At 36.8% G+C, this 14,380-nt stretch overlaps 1 protein-coding gene across 1 annotated transcript; it reads right to left on the bottom strand.

Moving 5' to 3' along the window:
* Positions 1-2,897: 2,897 nt before the first annotated feature.
* LOC131537334 (gastrula zinc finger protein XlCGF8.2DB-like) lies at positions 2,898-13,794 on the bottom strand. Its single transcript, XM_058770691.1, has 2 exons — positions 13,318-13,794; positions 2,898-4,148 (listed from the first exon to the last, which is right to left on the bottom strand). The coding sequence occupies exons 1-2, from the start codon at positions 13,514-13,516 to the stop codon at positions 3,319-3,321; spliced, it is 1,029 nt and encodes a 342-aa protein (XP_058626674.1). The 5' UTR covers positions 13,517-13,794; the 3' UTR covers positions 2,898-3,318.
* Between the last annotated feature and the right edge of the window lie 586 nt (positions 13,795-14,380).

Here is a 14,380-nt window from a genome sequence, read left to right as displayed (position 1 = left end):
CTCTAAACGCCCCGTTCACATTATCTGCGACCACTTTGTCACTTCATGTCACCAAATACCACTAGTAGGCGTTCCCGCTGCTGGCTGCCTATAGAGGATGTTGTGGCAAGTTGGTGACTGAATATGTTTTCTTAACGTTTAAAACATACGTTTTGGAGGAGGAATGTTGTACATTAAGTCCATAAACTTAAACCCCCATAATCAATCAATCAATCAATAAATAATAATAATAATAATTACTATTGTAGCTGTACACAATAAAAATAAAACTATAATTTCATACATATTAACTAAAAAAACTAACAACTACTTTGGTAATTAAGTACTGGTACATTTTTTTTTTTTTTTTTTTTTCGAGTAAGGAATCGAGTAATCAGATAAAATTAGATGTTTTTTTGGGGGGTTTTTTGTGGTAATAAAAACAGACCTAAGTGAACAATAGCCCTTAAAATGATTTAAATATTTATATAATGACAATGAGGCAATATTAATTCAAATAAAGTATCAGTATTCATGGTTTTATTGAACAACACCGTTATACATAATGCAATATACATCATATAAACAATATATACAACAATCAATTAACTTATATCAGTTATGTACAAATGCCGGAAGATTGCTTTTTTTAGACTTACAGCTTGATCAAATACTTGGCATTAAATTCAAACATTTAATCTAAATGTCCACTAACTCCTTAATGTTTGGCCAGTTCTTTACAATAGAAATGCTACTGTAATTTCTTAAACAAGCACGTGGACATTAAAACATATGAACTGAGAGCAAGAGGGTTCAAAATCTTATTTTGAAATCGTGATGAACAATAATTCACATAATTAGAAACACATTCTCCTGTCTTAGCGTAGGTTTACAAATGATAGCATTATTTTCTGCTATATTAATGATTATTTTAAAATTGTTTTACTATATCGTGTAATGTAGTTCATGGAATCTCATCGGTGAAATGCGCCATTTTCGGTATTTTGCAGGTGAATTGTAATCGAGGATTGTTTTTTTTTTTTAATCAAGCACTCGAATAGAGGAATCGAGATAGCTCTACGGATATCTTTGACATGGTTCAAAATGCAATGCTTAGGCTACCACATTAAAATAATAAAAATTATAAGTATATATGATAGCCTATATTTAAAATAAATGCACCAGAAGAGGGATACAGTTTCACTAATAATTTACTTTGCACAAGGCAATAAATTGTTTTAATTATTTTGGTGTTACTGGAATACATAACATTTCAAAATCAACAAAAATCACTAGCTACAGATGCAAAAAGATGGTGGGTAGTTCAGTTCAGTTTAGTTTAGGTCATGGTCAATTTAGAAGAGTTGACCAATACAAGCTAACCTGCATAATATTCATTTCAAGGGAAAAGACTCTTGATTAAAGACTCCCATCGTCATCTGGGGAAGTTCTGTGGTGATACGCTTATTTTGTTTATCCTATTCACAGGCAGTGTCAAATGTTTGTAAATTAGCACATTTTAACCCTAGATCATCCCTCGAGTAGGGTTTACGTTTAAGGTCTATCTGACCCCAAGGAGTGATTAAGGGTTAATTAGCCTAGTTAACACCTAATTTGTATGTGGCGATAACGTTTTAGACACAAGTTTTACTGTACTGCCTCCAATAAAGTACAGTACAGTACATTAGCCTGTATAACTGTCATGTGGACTGTTTTTGTTGTGTTTTTGCTCCCCATGTGCTCAGTGACCCAGTTTCACTTTTGACAATGTAATTCATCAGATACTCCTGTCTACCATCACAGGATCTGCACTCCGCAAGTTTGAATCCTTTCTCACTGGTAGGTCTTTCAGGGTGGCCTTGGGAGGGGAGGTATTCAAAGAACATCAACTGGTCACTGGGGTTCCTCAGGGATCAGTTCTTGGACCCCTCCTCTTCACCATATACACTACATTACTGGGACCCATTAAACAAGCACATGGTTTCTCCTACAATTGCTATGCTGCTGACACACAGCTGTATCTTTTATTTCGACCAGACAATCCAACAGTAGCTGCAAGGATCTCAGGCTGCCTGGAGAACACTGTAAAAAGTTCAATCTGTTTCAACTAATTATTATTTAGTAACTAGTTCCACAGAAATTTTACGTTCAGTCAAATTCTGACTTCAAAATGTTATCTGAATTGTTATTTTTTTTTAGTTGGCTCAACCTTTACTGAACTCTTTGAAATATGATTCTGGATATCTAAACTGCTAATGTAGACAGACATGTATGCAGTGAAATATAATTTATTAGGCATTTTAAATACATATAAATCAATTTTAATTATAACGCACTTTATATTCACACAGAATCCCAAAGGTCTACAAAGATCCCAAAGTGCTACAAACTACGTCCGTAAATTGTCAGGGAGAGAAGTTTAGAAGTTTGTGGAGTAAGGAGTTCCTTGAGATATGATGGGGTGTCGCTATGAATGCCCTGATGCGCAAGGAGGGAGTCCCTATAAACAATCCTGAATGAAACAGGAAGCCAGTTTAGTGATTGGCCACTATTGTAGGCACGGGACACCCCTACATCCTGTTGCCAATGGTCACTGTCACTCGTGTCACCGGAAATTACTAGCTCTCCATTGAAATGAATGGGATCGTGTCGTTTTCCCGCTGTGCTTAAAGTGTGAATGAGGCATTAACTTGCTACTATTAAATATAACCCTGATGTGTTTGATTCGCTTGTCAACTTTTTTTTTTTTTTAGCACAATTAAATATAATTGTGTGGTGTTAAAATCACCTGCAAATAAATGAAGAGATTAAATCAATCAGGTTCTCAGCAGATGACATGTTCTTTAATGGGACAAAATTGACCGGGCCCTAGGTGCAACCCATTTGGGCACCATATGGGTGTGTTCACTGGTTGATTTCAATGGTAGGTAAAAGTACACAGAAAAAGAATATGCACAACTGAATTTATACAGTACATTTATTTGTGTAGTAGTGTTGCATGTAAACAGAAAATTTCAATTTGCATGTCTATTTTTACATATATAGTGAACAGAAAATTGTCACAAAATGACATCCATCAGAGAGAGGGAAAAAATAACACGGGACTAACTATGTTCCACATGGCTTACATACGGAATGCTTCTTTGATACCTTAAATATGGGACGATTCTGTATTATACAGAAAGATTGGCAACTCTACTTTTGCCCAGCATGACTTAACATATGCTTGTTCAGGTTTCCTTTACATATGAAACTCTTTCCACACTGAGAGCAGGTAAAAGGCTTTATTCCAGTATGAATTAACATGTGAGTGTTACGGTATCTTGTACATGTGAAAGACTATCCACACTGAGAGCAAGTAAAAGACTTTTCTGAAGAGTGAGTTAACAAATGTTTCTTAAGGTGTCCCTTCTGAGTAAAACTCTTTCCACACTCACAGCAGCTGAAAGACTTTACTCCAGTGTGAATTAACATGTGATTCCTCAGGATTCCTTTACATATGAAACTCTTTCCACACTGAGAGCAGGTAAAAGGCTTTTTTCCAGTATGAATTAACATGTGAGTGTTAAGGTATCTCTTACGTGTGAAAGACTTTCCACACTGAGAGCAGCTGACAGGTTTTTCTGAAGAGTGAGTTACCAGATGATCATTAAGGTGTCCTTTCTGTGTGAAACCCTTTCCGCACTGAGAGCAGCTGAAAGGCTTTATTCCAGCATGAATTAACATGTGCTTCTTAAGGTGTGTTTTACGAGTGAAAGTGTTTCCACACTGAGAGCAGCTGAAAGGCTTTACTGAAGAGTGACTTACCAAATGATTCTTAAGGTGAACTTTCTGTGTAAAACTCTTTCCACAGTGAGAGCAGGTAAAAGGCTTTATTCCAGCATGAATTAACATGTGATCCTTAAGGTTTTCCTTACACGTGAAAGTGTTTCCGCACTGAGAGCAGCTGAAAGGCTTTTCCCCAGTATGACTTCTCATGTGTTTCATAAGGCTTCCTTTCTGTTTGAAAGTTTTTCCACACTGGGAGCAGCTGAAAGGCTTTTTGACGTCTGTTATTTGAATGCTGCAACTCAGTGACTTTTCTCCATCGACATCATGATCTTTCTGATCCTGATGTTTCTCCTCCACTTCATTCAGATCTCGACTTTCCTCTTTCACTTTCATCAGGCCTAAAATTAAATCATTAAAAAGATGAAAATCAATTGGAATATTTGAAAAATAAAAGGATAAAACATTTGTTTACAGACAAAAACATTGTCAAAACTGTCCCTGTTCACACAGATCCATGAAAATGACTGGTGGTTGAATGCGATTTCACTTTTTTAACGTTAGTTAGTGTGTAATGTTGCTGTTTGAGCATAAACAGTATCTGCAAAGTTATGCAAACGGAGATATATCTTTTAAAATTATGACAGTTTAATGCCTACAAAAACAGCTTGTATTGACTACAATGAGCTACGTCCCGAGTTTGTGATGACACAAACCCTGATAAACCCCGCCCCCAGGAACATGCAACAAAGGGGACGGGGCCACGTTGCACTGTTTTAGAGAATGCAATTTAAGTTTATTTGTATAGCGCTTTTCACATTGCAAATCGTTGCAAAGCAGCTTTATAGAAAATTAAAGTTTTTCCATTATATTTAGTAATAGCTTATTAGTGCTGACTATCTCAAGTTGATGTCCATATGGCAGAAACGTACGGTAAAAATAAAGCAGTTAGTTAATGTCATGTAATCAAACAGACGGTGAACACTATTAACAGAAATGATTACATGTTGCGATTAAACTTATAGAAAAATGTGCTAGTTTTGTATGTTGTCTGAAGGTTGGCATCGCCCAACCCTTCCCAGAAGAGGAAAAGTCATTGCCATGCTGTCAAAACTAGGGGTGCATGAAAAAATCTATTAATTTGAATCATGATAAACTTTTTGCTCTTGCAGTCGCGTAAATTGTGCGTTGACATTCCATCTCCATTATCATGAAATCCACGACACACAACAAAAACAGCTCTGATCACAGCGTCCTCCACTCACCGGTGTTCGACGTTTGTTAATGCCACGCAAAAAGATAGCTGTCGGCTGCTTCAGAGTTCCTGCTGCTGGTGCGAACGCAACCAGGAAAAAAGGCCCGAGGGAGAAATTGGTTGGAAACTAAGTTCCTAGATCTACGCAGTGCGAAAGCCCCTATTTAGGGATGCATCAATCCGATACTCAGGATCGGTATCCGCTCCGATACTGGCATTTTCTGCTGGATCAGGTATCGGTTAGACGAGACTGAGCCAAATCCGATATTGTGTGTATACTATTCTGTGTTACGGTTAAGCCCCATGAAAGCACAAAAACATTATAAAGCACCATAAAGTTAAAGTCCAAGTGTTCTGAAGCCTTTCCATAGTTTAATGTGAGGTACAGATTAATATTTAAGTCATTAAATTCATATTGACGTTAACTCTTCTCTCCGCTGCAGCTGTCTGTCATCCTCCATTCAGCTTTCAAACTGCGTGTCGCATTCGATTACAACAGTCAATACGATGAAACTCTCTCCAAGAGCGCACAGTAACTGACATTTAAAACTGTTAAAAGAAAAGGCTCAATAAAGTATCGCACAGATTTAATAAACTACGCCTAAAACTAACTTTTTGCCACACCTGCCAATGGCCAGTGACGTAATAAAATTTACCGGCCAAAATTTTTTTTACTGGCCATGAAACTCTTTTTGCAAAAACAGGCAGTTATTACTACAATGACTAAACATATTTACAATGTTTTAAATTTGTCCTTTACTTTACTAAAAAACAACAGATTTATTTTAATTTAGAGTAGAGTATTTTAATTTATCTTTTTTTTTTTTTTAACAAACTCTGTTATATTATATATAAATTATATATATACAGTGCCCTCCAAAAGTATTGGAACAGCAAAGACAAAATTGCTCTGTTGGCTGTGGAGTCAAGACATTTACAAATGTGATTAAAAGATGAATATAAGACAAAACTACAGAATGTCACATTTTATTATTGGGTGATTCAACACATACAGGTGCTGGTCATATAATTAGAATATCATCAAAAAGTTGATTTATTTCACCAATTCCATTCAAAAAGTGAAACTTGTATATTATATTCATTCATTACACACAGACTGATATATTTCAAACGTTTATTTCTTTTAATTTTGATGATTAGAGCTTACAGCTCATGAAAGTCAAAAAGCAGTATCTCAAAATATTAGAATATTTACATTTGAGTTTGAATAAATGACCATCCCTACAGTATAAATTCTGGGTATCTCTTGTTCTTTGAAACCACAATAACGGGAAAGACTGCTGACTTGGCAATGATCCACAAGACGAACATTGACGCTCTCCACAAAGAGGGTAAGTCACAGAAGGTCATTACTGAAAGGAGTGGCTGTTTACAGAGTGCTGTATCAAAGCATATCAAAGGCAAAGTTGACTGGAAGGAAGAATTTGGGTAGGAAAAGGTGCACAAGCAACAGGGATGATCGCAAGCTTGAGAATACAGTCAAGCAAAGCCGATTCAAACACTTGGGAGAGCTTCACAAGGAGAGAACTGAAGCTGGAGTCAGTGCATCAAGAGTCACCACGCTCAGACGTCTTCAGGAAAAGGGCTACCAAGCCACTTCTGAACCAGAGACAACGTCAGAAGCATCTTACCTGTGGAGAAAAAGAACTGGACTGTTGCTCAGTGGTCCAAAGTCCTCTTTTCAGATGAAAGTAAATTTTACAATTCATTTGGAAATCAAGGTCCCAGAGTCTGAAGGAAGAGTGGAGAGGCACAGAATCCATGTTGCTTGAAGTCCAGTGTGAAGTTTCCACAGTCAGTGATGATTTGGGCTGCCATGTCATCTGCTGGTGTTGGTCCACTGTGTTTTCTGATGTCCACAGTCAACGCAGCCATCTACCAGGAAATTTTAGAGCACTTCACGCTTCCTTCTGTTGACAAGCTTTATGGAGATGCTGATTTCATTTTCCAGCAGGACTTGGCACCTGCCCACACTGCCAAAGGTACCAAAAGCTGGTTCAATGACCATAGTGTTACTGTGCTTGATTGGCCAGCAAACTCGCCTGACCTGAACCCCATAGAGAATCTATGGGGTATTGTCAAGAGGAGGATGAGAGACACCAGACCCAACAATGCAGATGAGCTGAAGGCCACTATCAGAGCAACCTGGGCTCTCATAACACCTGAGCAGTGCCACAGACTGATCGACTCCATGCCACGCCGCATTGCTGCAGTAATTCAGGCAAAAGGAGCCCCAACTAAGTATTGAGTGCTGTACATGCTCATACTTTTCATTTTCATACTTTTCAGTTGACCAAGATTTCTAAAAATCCTTTCTTTGTACTGGTCTTAAGTAATATTCTAATATTTTGAGATACTGATTTTTTACTTTCATGAGCTGTAAGCTCTAATCATCAAAATTAAAAGAAATAAACATTTGAAATATATCAGTCTGTGTGTAATGAATGAATATAATATACAAGTTTCACTTTTTGAAATGGAATTAGGGAAATAAATCAACTTTTTGATGATATTCTAATTATATGACCAGCACCTGTAGATGTTTTACCAGCTAAGAAGTTCAGCACTTTTAGAGTTTCATTCCTCTATCTGATGTGAGCATAAGTATTGTAACAGTTGCCTCACAGGTCTTTCTAAGTGATCAGCTGTGTCCTGTTGCATTAATTCTTCAGATATTAAAAGCAGGGAATGTGTCGTATCAGTTATATCCATTACTTCTGCATTCTGAATCTTGCATTCGATGATGACACACACAAACCAGGATGAAGATGAGGGAGCTGACTTTGAGAGAAAAGCAAGCAATTTGGATGCTAAAAGAAAAGAGGAAGTCAATTAGAGCTATAGCAAAAACAAAGGGCATGGAGAAATCAAGAGTTTGGACCACCAGCAACCAACAACTACCTGATCGGCTAAGAAAACAACAGTAGTTGATGACAGACAAATCATAAAAGCTGTGAAAATGAACCCTAAAAGACGTGTCTGTAAAATCACCAACAACGTCCAGAAAGCTGGGGTGATGCTCTGACAATCTACTGTCCTCAGGAGACTTTGACACAGAATTACAGATGCTACACAGCAAGATACAAACCTCTGACCAGCTCCAAAAATAGAAAGGCAAGATTAGATATTGCAAAAAAGCACAAAGGTGAGCCAGAAGAGTTTTGGAACAGTGGTTATGGACCAATGAGACAAAGATGAATCTTTATCTAAGTGATGGGAAAGCAAAAATGTGGAGAAAAAAAAAAGGGAACTGCAATGATCCCAAGCATACAGCCTCATCTGTAAAGCATGGTGGAGGTGGTGTCATGGCATGGGCATGCATGGCTGCCTCTGGAACAGACCCTCTCAACTTTACTGATGACTTGATGTATGATGACAGTAGCAGAATGAATTTGGAAGGATACAAAACCATCTTGCCTACCAATATTCAAGAAAATGCTACCAGATTCATTGGGAAGTGCTTTATATTGCATCAGGACAATGACCCAAAATACCCTGCCAGTTCAGTCAAGGAGTTTATAAGGGCAAAGAAATTGAAAGTCTTAGATTGCCCAAGTCAATCTCCAGATTTAAATCCGATTGAACATGAATTTCACCAGCTGAAGAGGAGAGTAAAGGCAGACACTCCCCAAAACAAGCAACAATTGGAATTGGCTGCATTAAAGGCTGGGAAAAGTATTTCAAAGGACGAGAGCAAGAGTCTGGTGATGTCTATGGGTCACAGACTCACTGCTGTGATTGTGCGCAAGGGATCTGCAACTAAATAATACTTTTAATCTTTTATATCTGCCTTATGTTCAACTGTCCCAATACTTATGCTCACATCAATGAGTGGGATGAACCCTAAAAGTGCTGTTCTTTTTATTTGGTAAAACATGTATGTGTTGAAATGGCTAATAATAAAATGTGACATTCTGTAGTTTTGTCTCATATTCATCTTTTCATCATATTTGCAAATGTCTGGACTCCACAACCAACAGAACAATTTTGTCTTCACTGTTCCAATACTTTTGGAGGGCACTGTATATACAATTATATATAAAACCGCATATTTTGACATAATTGTGTGTTCTCGTCAGTTGAAGCGCTACTAGTGCGCTTTCTGAAGCGACTCAGCGTACGTGTACAGACGAACTCGCAACCTTTCAAACAATAGCATACTTCACTGCACCGTTTAGATGGTGAAACCCCAAGTATGTGTCGTCACATTCTTGGGTTATGAAGAAGGGAAAAGTTAATCTTCCGAAATGAAGCAGCAATATCTTCTCAGGTAAAACTTATTAGAACCGTGTCTAGGGACAAGCTGGCCATCACACTGCTCTGACCTTATCAGCCCGTTTGTATCTTATTATTTGACTCGCTCTTGTCGCTTATGACAGAACAGCATCACATTGATCTTGTCTTCGGAAAAGATTGTTTTATTCGCTTACGTCAGAAACAGGGAATCTCTTTAAAAACTGGCTGTTCTCACTACATTGCATTGTTATATTTTGTAAAAGTTTTACCCGCCAAATGGCGACTGACACTGTTACATATACTCACCAACGCTGATTTTTACTTGCATTTGGAGCTTGGCGAGTGTTCATTTTAGGCCCTAGCTATACATTTAAAATAAATGTTTTCTGATTTTATAGTTTATATGCTGGAGAGGAGAGGACGCATCTGACATTTCTCTCCGTTTCTCGTCAGTTATACCAAAAAAAGTATAACAACTGCGTCAAATTAGTTAAGTAACATTACCCACAGTCTACTTTAAGTACTTTTGTTAATATTTATACCTCTGTGATTATGGTATCTTTCTTTAATTATCTGAAATGTCTGCTAGCAAATGTTACGCTAGCATAGCATATGTTTATATGATGCTAAGCACTGAACGTTCTGTATGCTTTCATTCATAATTATTGTGAAAAGTACTTGTCTTATCTACATTATTTCACAGCTGTCTATAGGGAATCTGCAGGTATCGGCACTTCAAATTGTATTCTTTTTTAAAGGAGTCATGATCTGCATTTTAAATTAATATTTTATAATGTTTCCTGCGGTGCACCTATTATGTTTTTACATGGAAATATAATGTTGAGGTGTTTTAAATAGAAATGAATGTCTATTTTCTATCCTGATTTTAGGGTCTGATTTGAACGCTCTGTTTGAAGGGTCGTGTCTGCTGAGAAACTTCAATGGAAACGCCCACTGCTGTGACCGGCTGAGCAGATGTCTGTTTGATCTCATCATTACATCTGGTTATGAAATGCTTTCATCATAACTAACAGCAAACATGATGTAAATAATGTAAAAGGTTAATTGTGTTGTGTAAGAGAACCATTGACAGAGGTGGGTAGTAACGAGTTACATTTACTTCGTTACATTTACTTGAGTAAATTTTTTGGGTAACTAATACTTTTAGAGTATATTTAAAAATGGGTACTTTTACTCTTACTCAAGTACATTTTTAGTGAAAAAACGGTACTTTTACTTCGTTACTGTGGGCGACGCTCCTCTCGTTACTTTATCTTAATGCAATACAAGTTAAAAATCCTTCAATTTATTCCAAGCACGCCGTCTACTTTTTTTCTGGGCAATGAGCGATGCCCGTTCGCGAATGATTCATTCTTTTGAGTCGATTCTGTTCGAAGGCTTGATCAAACCAGCTGGCAGACCAGTGAATCGGTTCGCGAATCAGTTTGAATGATTCAGTTCCCTGCCGCACACACTGAGTCGTCTGAAGCGGTTCTCACTCAGAGTTGTAACATCGAGAGCGTTGAAGACGTGGCTCTGGATCTACAGTCAGTTGAAAGCAAATCTGCAAAGGTTATTGCTAGCTATGTAGATCTTTATTAGATGAACACTGCGTGTGCTGTCGGTTCCACAGGTATAGATTCGATTACAATACACGATACCACTGTGACATTACCAGTTTGTTGTACATGTACCTTATACATTAAATACATTGTATAATTTATTCCTTAAATAAGCTGTCACAGAGTATGAAATAAACACCCGCCAAAGCCGCGTTAGTTCCAGGAGGAATGCCTTGCCTAGACACAATTAATAGTGATATTTTCACAATACCGTATTGTCCCGAATATAAGACGACCCTGATTATAAGACGACCCCCCTTTTTCCAGATGTACCTTTTGGAAAAAGGCTTTTTGAAAACCAAATATTGTTTATATTCTCTCTCTCTGTAAAACATTTTTTTCTTAAATTATTTTCAAATTGCATATTTTTCCTATTTTAATTTTTGTTTTGAAAATATGGTAAATACTGGTAAAATGTACCAACAATGACATTGAAAATATACACTTTTTGATATACCATTGAAATAACAGGTAGCCCATTTGAATTATATAACATTTAGGCATTTATAACATCTCAATTTTCAATTTTATTATCAGTAGAAGTGAAATCTTATTGTAGTCTTCAAATCTGGGTACTGTCTTATGTTTTAAAACCACTTACAGAGGAAGTTTGTTCCCATCAGGCTAACATGACAGTCACGACATATTACATATTTCATGGCACACTCGTTTTATGCGTTTTTGGCGCCACCTATTGTTGCGGGTGTATTACTGACATGTCAAAGTCTAGACCCCGAATATAAGACGACCGCGTTTTTTCAGATGTATTTTAAAGAAAAAAACATCGTCTTATATTCGGGTCAATACGGTATTTACGCTTGCAGAAATAAAGGCTACATTAGTTTACATTTTGCAGAACAGACGGAAGAAGATCCGTCAATGTGCATTTGTTTCGTTATGTTCAGATGTTCTGTAGCGGTCATGTGAGGAGTTTTCACTCTTCTCCGTGTCAGAGGTTATATACATTTATAATACATAATTAAACTTTAAAATATAATTTAATTTAACTCAGTGATGCAAATCAGAATTTGTATCAGCTGTTACTCCAGTTTTCAGAGTCATGTGATCTTCAGAAATCATTCAAATATATTGATTTATTACCAGTGTTGTTGAAAAAAACAAAAACAAAAAAACAGCATATGTTGGTTAGGTGTGTTTTGAAGCATGGGATGCTGGTTTATGCTGGTCATGTGCTGGTCTTGAGCTGGTCGGACCATAGGACCAGCAAAAGACCAGCTTAAATCAGCTCAAACCAGCATCCCATGCTTCAAAACATACCATACCAGCATATGCTGTTTTTTTCAACAGGGAACAGTTTTGCTGCTTAATATTTTTTGGAACCTGAGACATTTTGTTCAGGGTTCTTTTATGAATAGAAAGCTAATAAAGAACAGCACTGATAATAAATCAGACTGATAAAAATTCTGATTTGCATCACTGAAATAAATTACATTAAATAAAAAAAACATTAAAAGTATTTTGAACAGCAGTGTGTGTGTGTGTGTGTGTGTGTGTGTGTGTATGTGTGTATATATGTGTGTGTATATGTATGTATGTATATACAATTTTATCTAAATATCTATGTATCTAAATAAAAATAGACTATATTCAGTATATGATCCAAAGTAACTAGTAACTAACTACTTGAGTAGTTTTTTTATCCGTTACTTTTTTACTCTTACTCAAGTAACTATTCAGACTATTACTTTTACTTGAGTACAGTTTTTGGGTACTCTACCCACCTCTGACCATTGATTATAACAAGAGTTTTAAGTGTCCTGATAAACTTGCCTTGTGTGATATTTCACACAGTGTGGCATATTTGACGCAACATATTTTCTGATGCACGCTCTCTAAAACTGATTTAATGCCCGAGTTAACTGTGCGCACACACACACACATTTAAAAATTGAGACAAATAAAATCTGACAGAACTTGAATAATTACACATCAGAAATCATTGATCACAGATCAGACATTAAAATAAACACGTTTTCTTCCATGTTGTGACAGTGCTGTCAGGTTTATATCTTACAGTAAAAGTCTGTTTTGCAAACCTGCTGCAAAACTGTTACTGATTTACAGTGAAATGTATCAAACAAGCAAATGCTCTACTGAGACATTCACATGATTAAAAATAACCACAGTCCTATAGCGAATTCACTTAAAATTTGACTTCTACTGGCGTAAAAACAAATTCAGTCTCACATGCTCTGAATTCAACACAGTTTACTATTTCAAAAAGCGAAAATAAAGTCTATTAAATCTTCTCTGTGTCTTTTCAATCACATTTCCATAAGAACTTTGAAAAAAGGATTTAAGACATTTTAACGATAGTTCTTATTTTTACATTAAGGATCTGTGGACACACTGTGTTTAAAGCTTTGTAAGCCTAATGTACCACACACAGAAGATAAATGAAGAATAAACACCAACCTCCTTGTTCCTCGTGTTTTATTCTCCAGGTTTCTTGTTCCTCGTGTTTTATTCTCCAGGTTTCTGGTTCCTCGTGTTTTATTCTCCAGGTTTCTTGTTCCTCGTGTTTTATTCTCCAGGTTTCTGGTTCCTCATGTTTTATTCTCCAGGTTTCTGGTTCACTCGTGTTCTCCTCACTCTCCTCTTTAACAAACACCATCTTCACAGCAGCAGATCTCAGTTCAGATGATACTCCTCCAGATATTCCTGCTTGCTTCAAAACTTAGGCACGACTGTGAGGATGAGAATATTACAGGTATTTACTGACCTGATTCAAAAACTGCATTTTCCTATTTACAGAAACAACATTGTCTGTTCATTCAACTGCTTTTATAAAGTCAGCATCACGACAAAACAACAGAGAGCGCGGTGAAACTAAACTTCTTCCTCTGAGGTTTAATGATGTTTGGGAAACAAACGCATGTGTCTTAGCGCCACCCGCTGGACTGAAGTGAAGCGGAGAGAGGCATAGATTACCCTTAAAATCTCATAAAGAGACTTTGGTATAAATGCCCATTTCGCGCTGTTATTTTCCTGCCGCTTATGTTTTAACATTGCACATTGCTAGGAAACGCCTTTCACTCACTGAATTAGCGGTTATCAGTTAATAAATAAAGACAAAACGAGTAAAAGAAGGTGATTCATGGGTGCTGAAGAAGGGGGTATGTCATGGTAAATTGATTATATTTCGTTTCGTTTTTTATAAAGTTTATTTAGCTATAAAAACGTTAATTTATAAAAACATTTGGAGCACCTTTTGTTCGTTAAATGTACGTTTTTTTTGTTTGTTTGTTTTTTAAGTAACGACCAAGCGGCCAGCGGCAGACAGTGAGCTGATCATAGCCTATGTTTGATCAATTTAGCCTTACTTGCCCAAAATAAAATATATAGAAACAGTTCAAGCATATCACAATGTTAGTTTAAATGTTTGAACTGTATAAATGTGCGCTAAGGTGCATATCTAATCGTTTGTGTGAAGAGTGGAAGCTGAAGCACAGGACATGGAGGTACTTGCAATATTTTT

Source organism: Onychostoma macrolepis, chromosome 03, assembly GCF_012432095.1.
Source record: "Onychostoma macrolepis isolate SWU-2019 chromosome 03, ASM1243209v1, whole genome shotgun sequence".
Lineage (NCBI taxonomy): Eukaryota > Metazoa > Chordata > Actinopteri > Cypriniformes > Cyprinidae > Onychostoma > Onychostoma macrolepis.
This window is presented reverse-complemented; position numbering and strand designations above follow the sequence as displayed.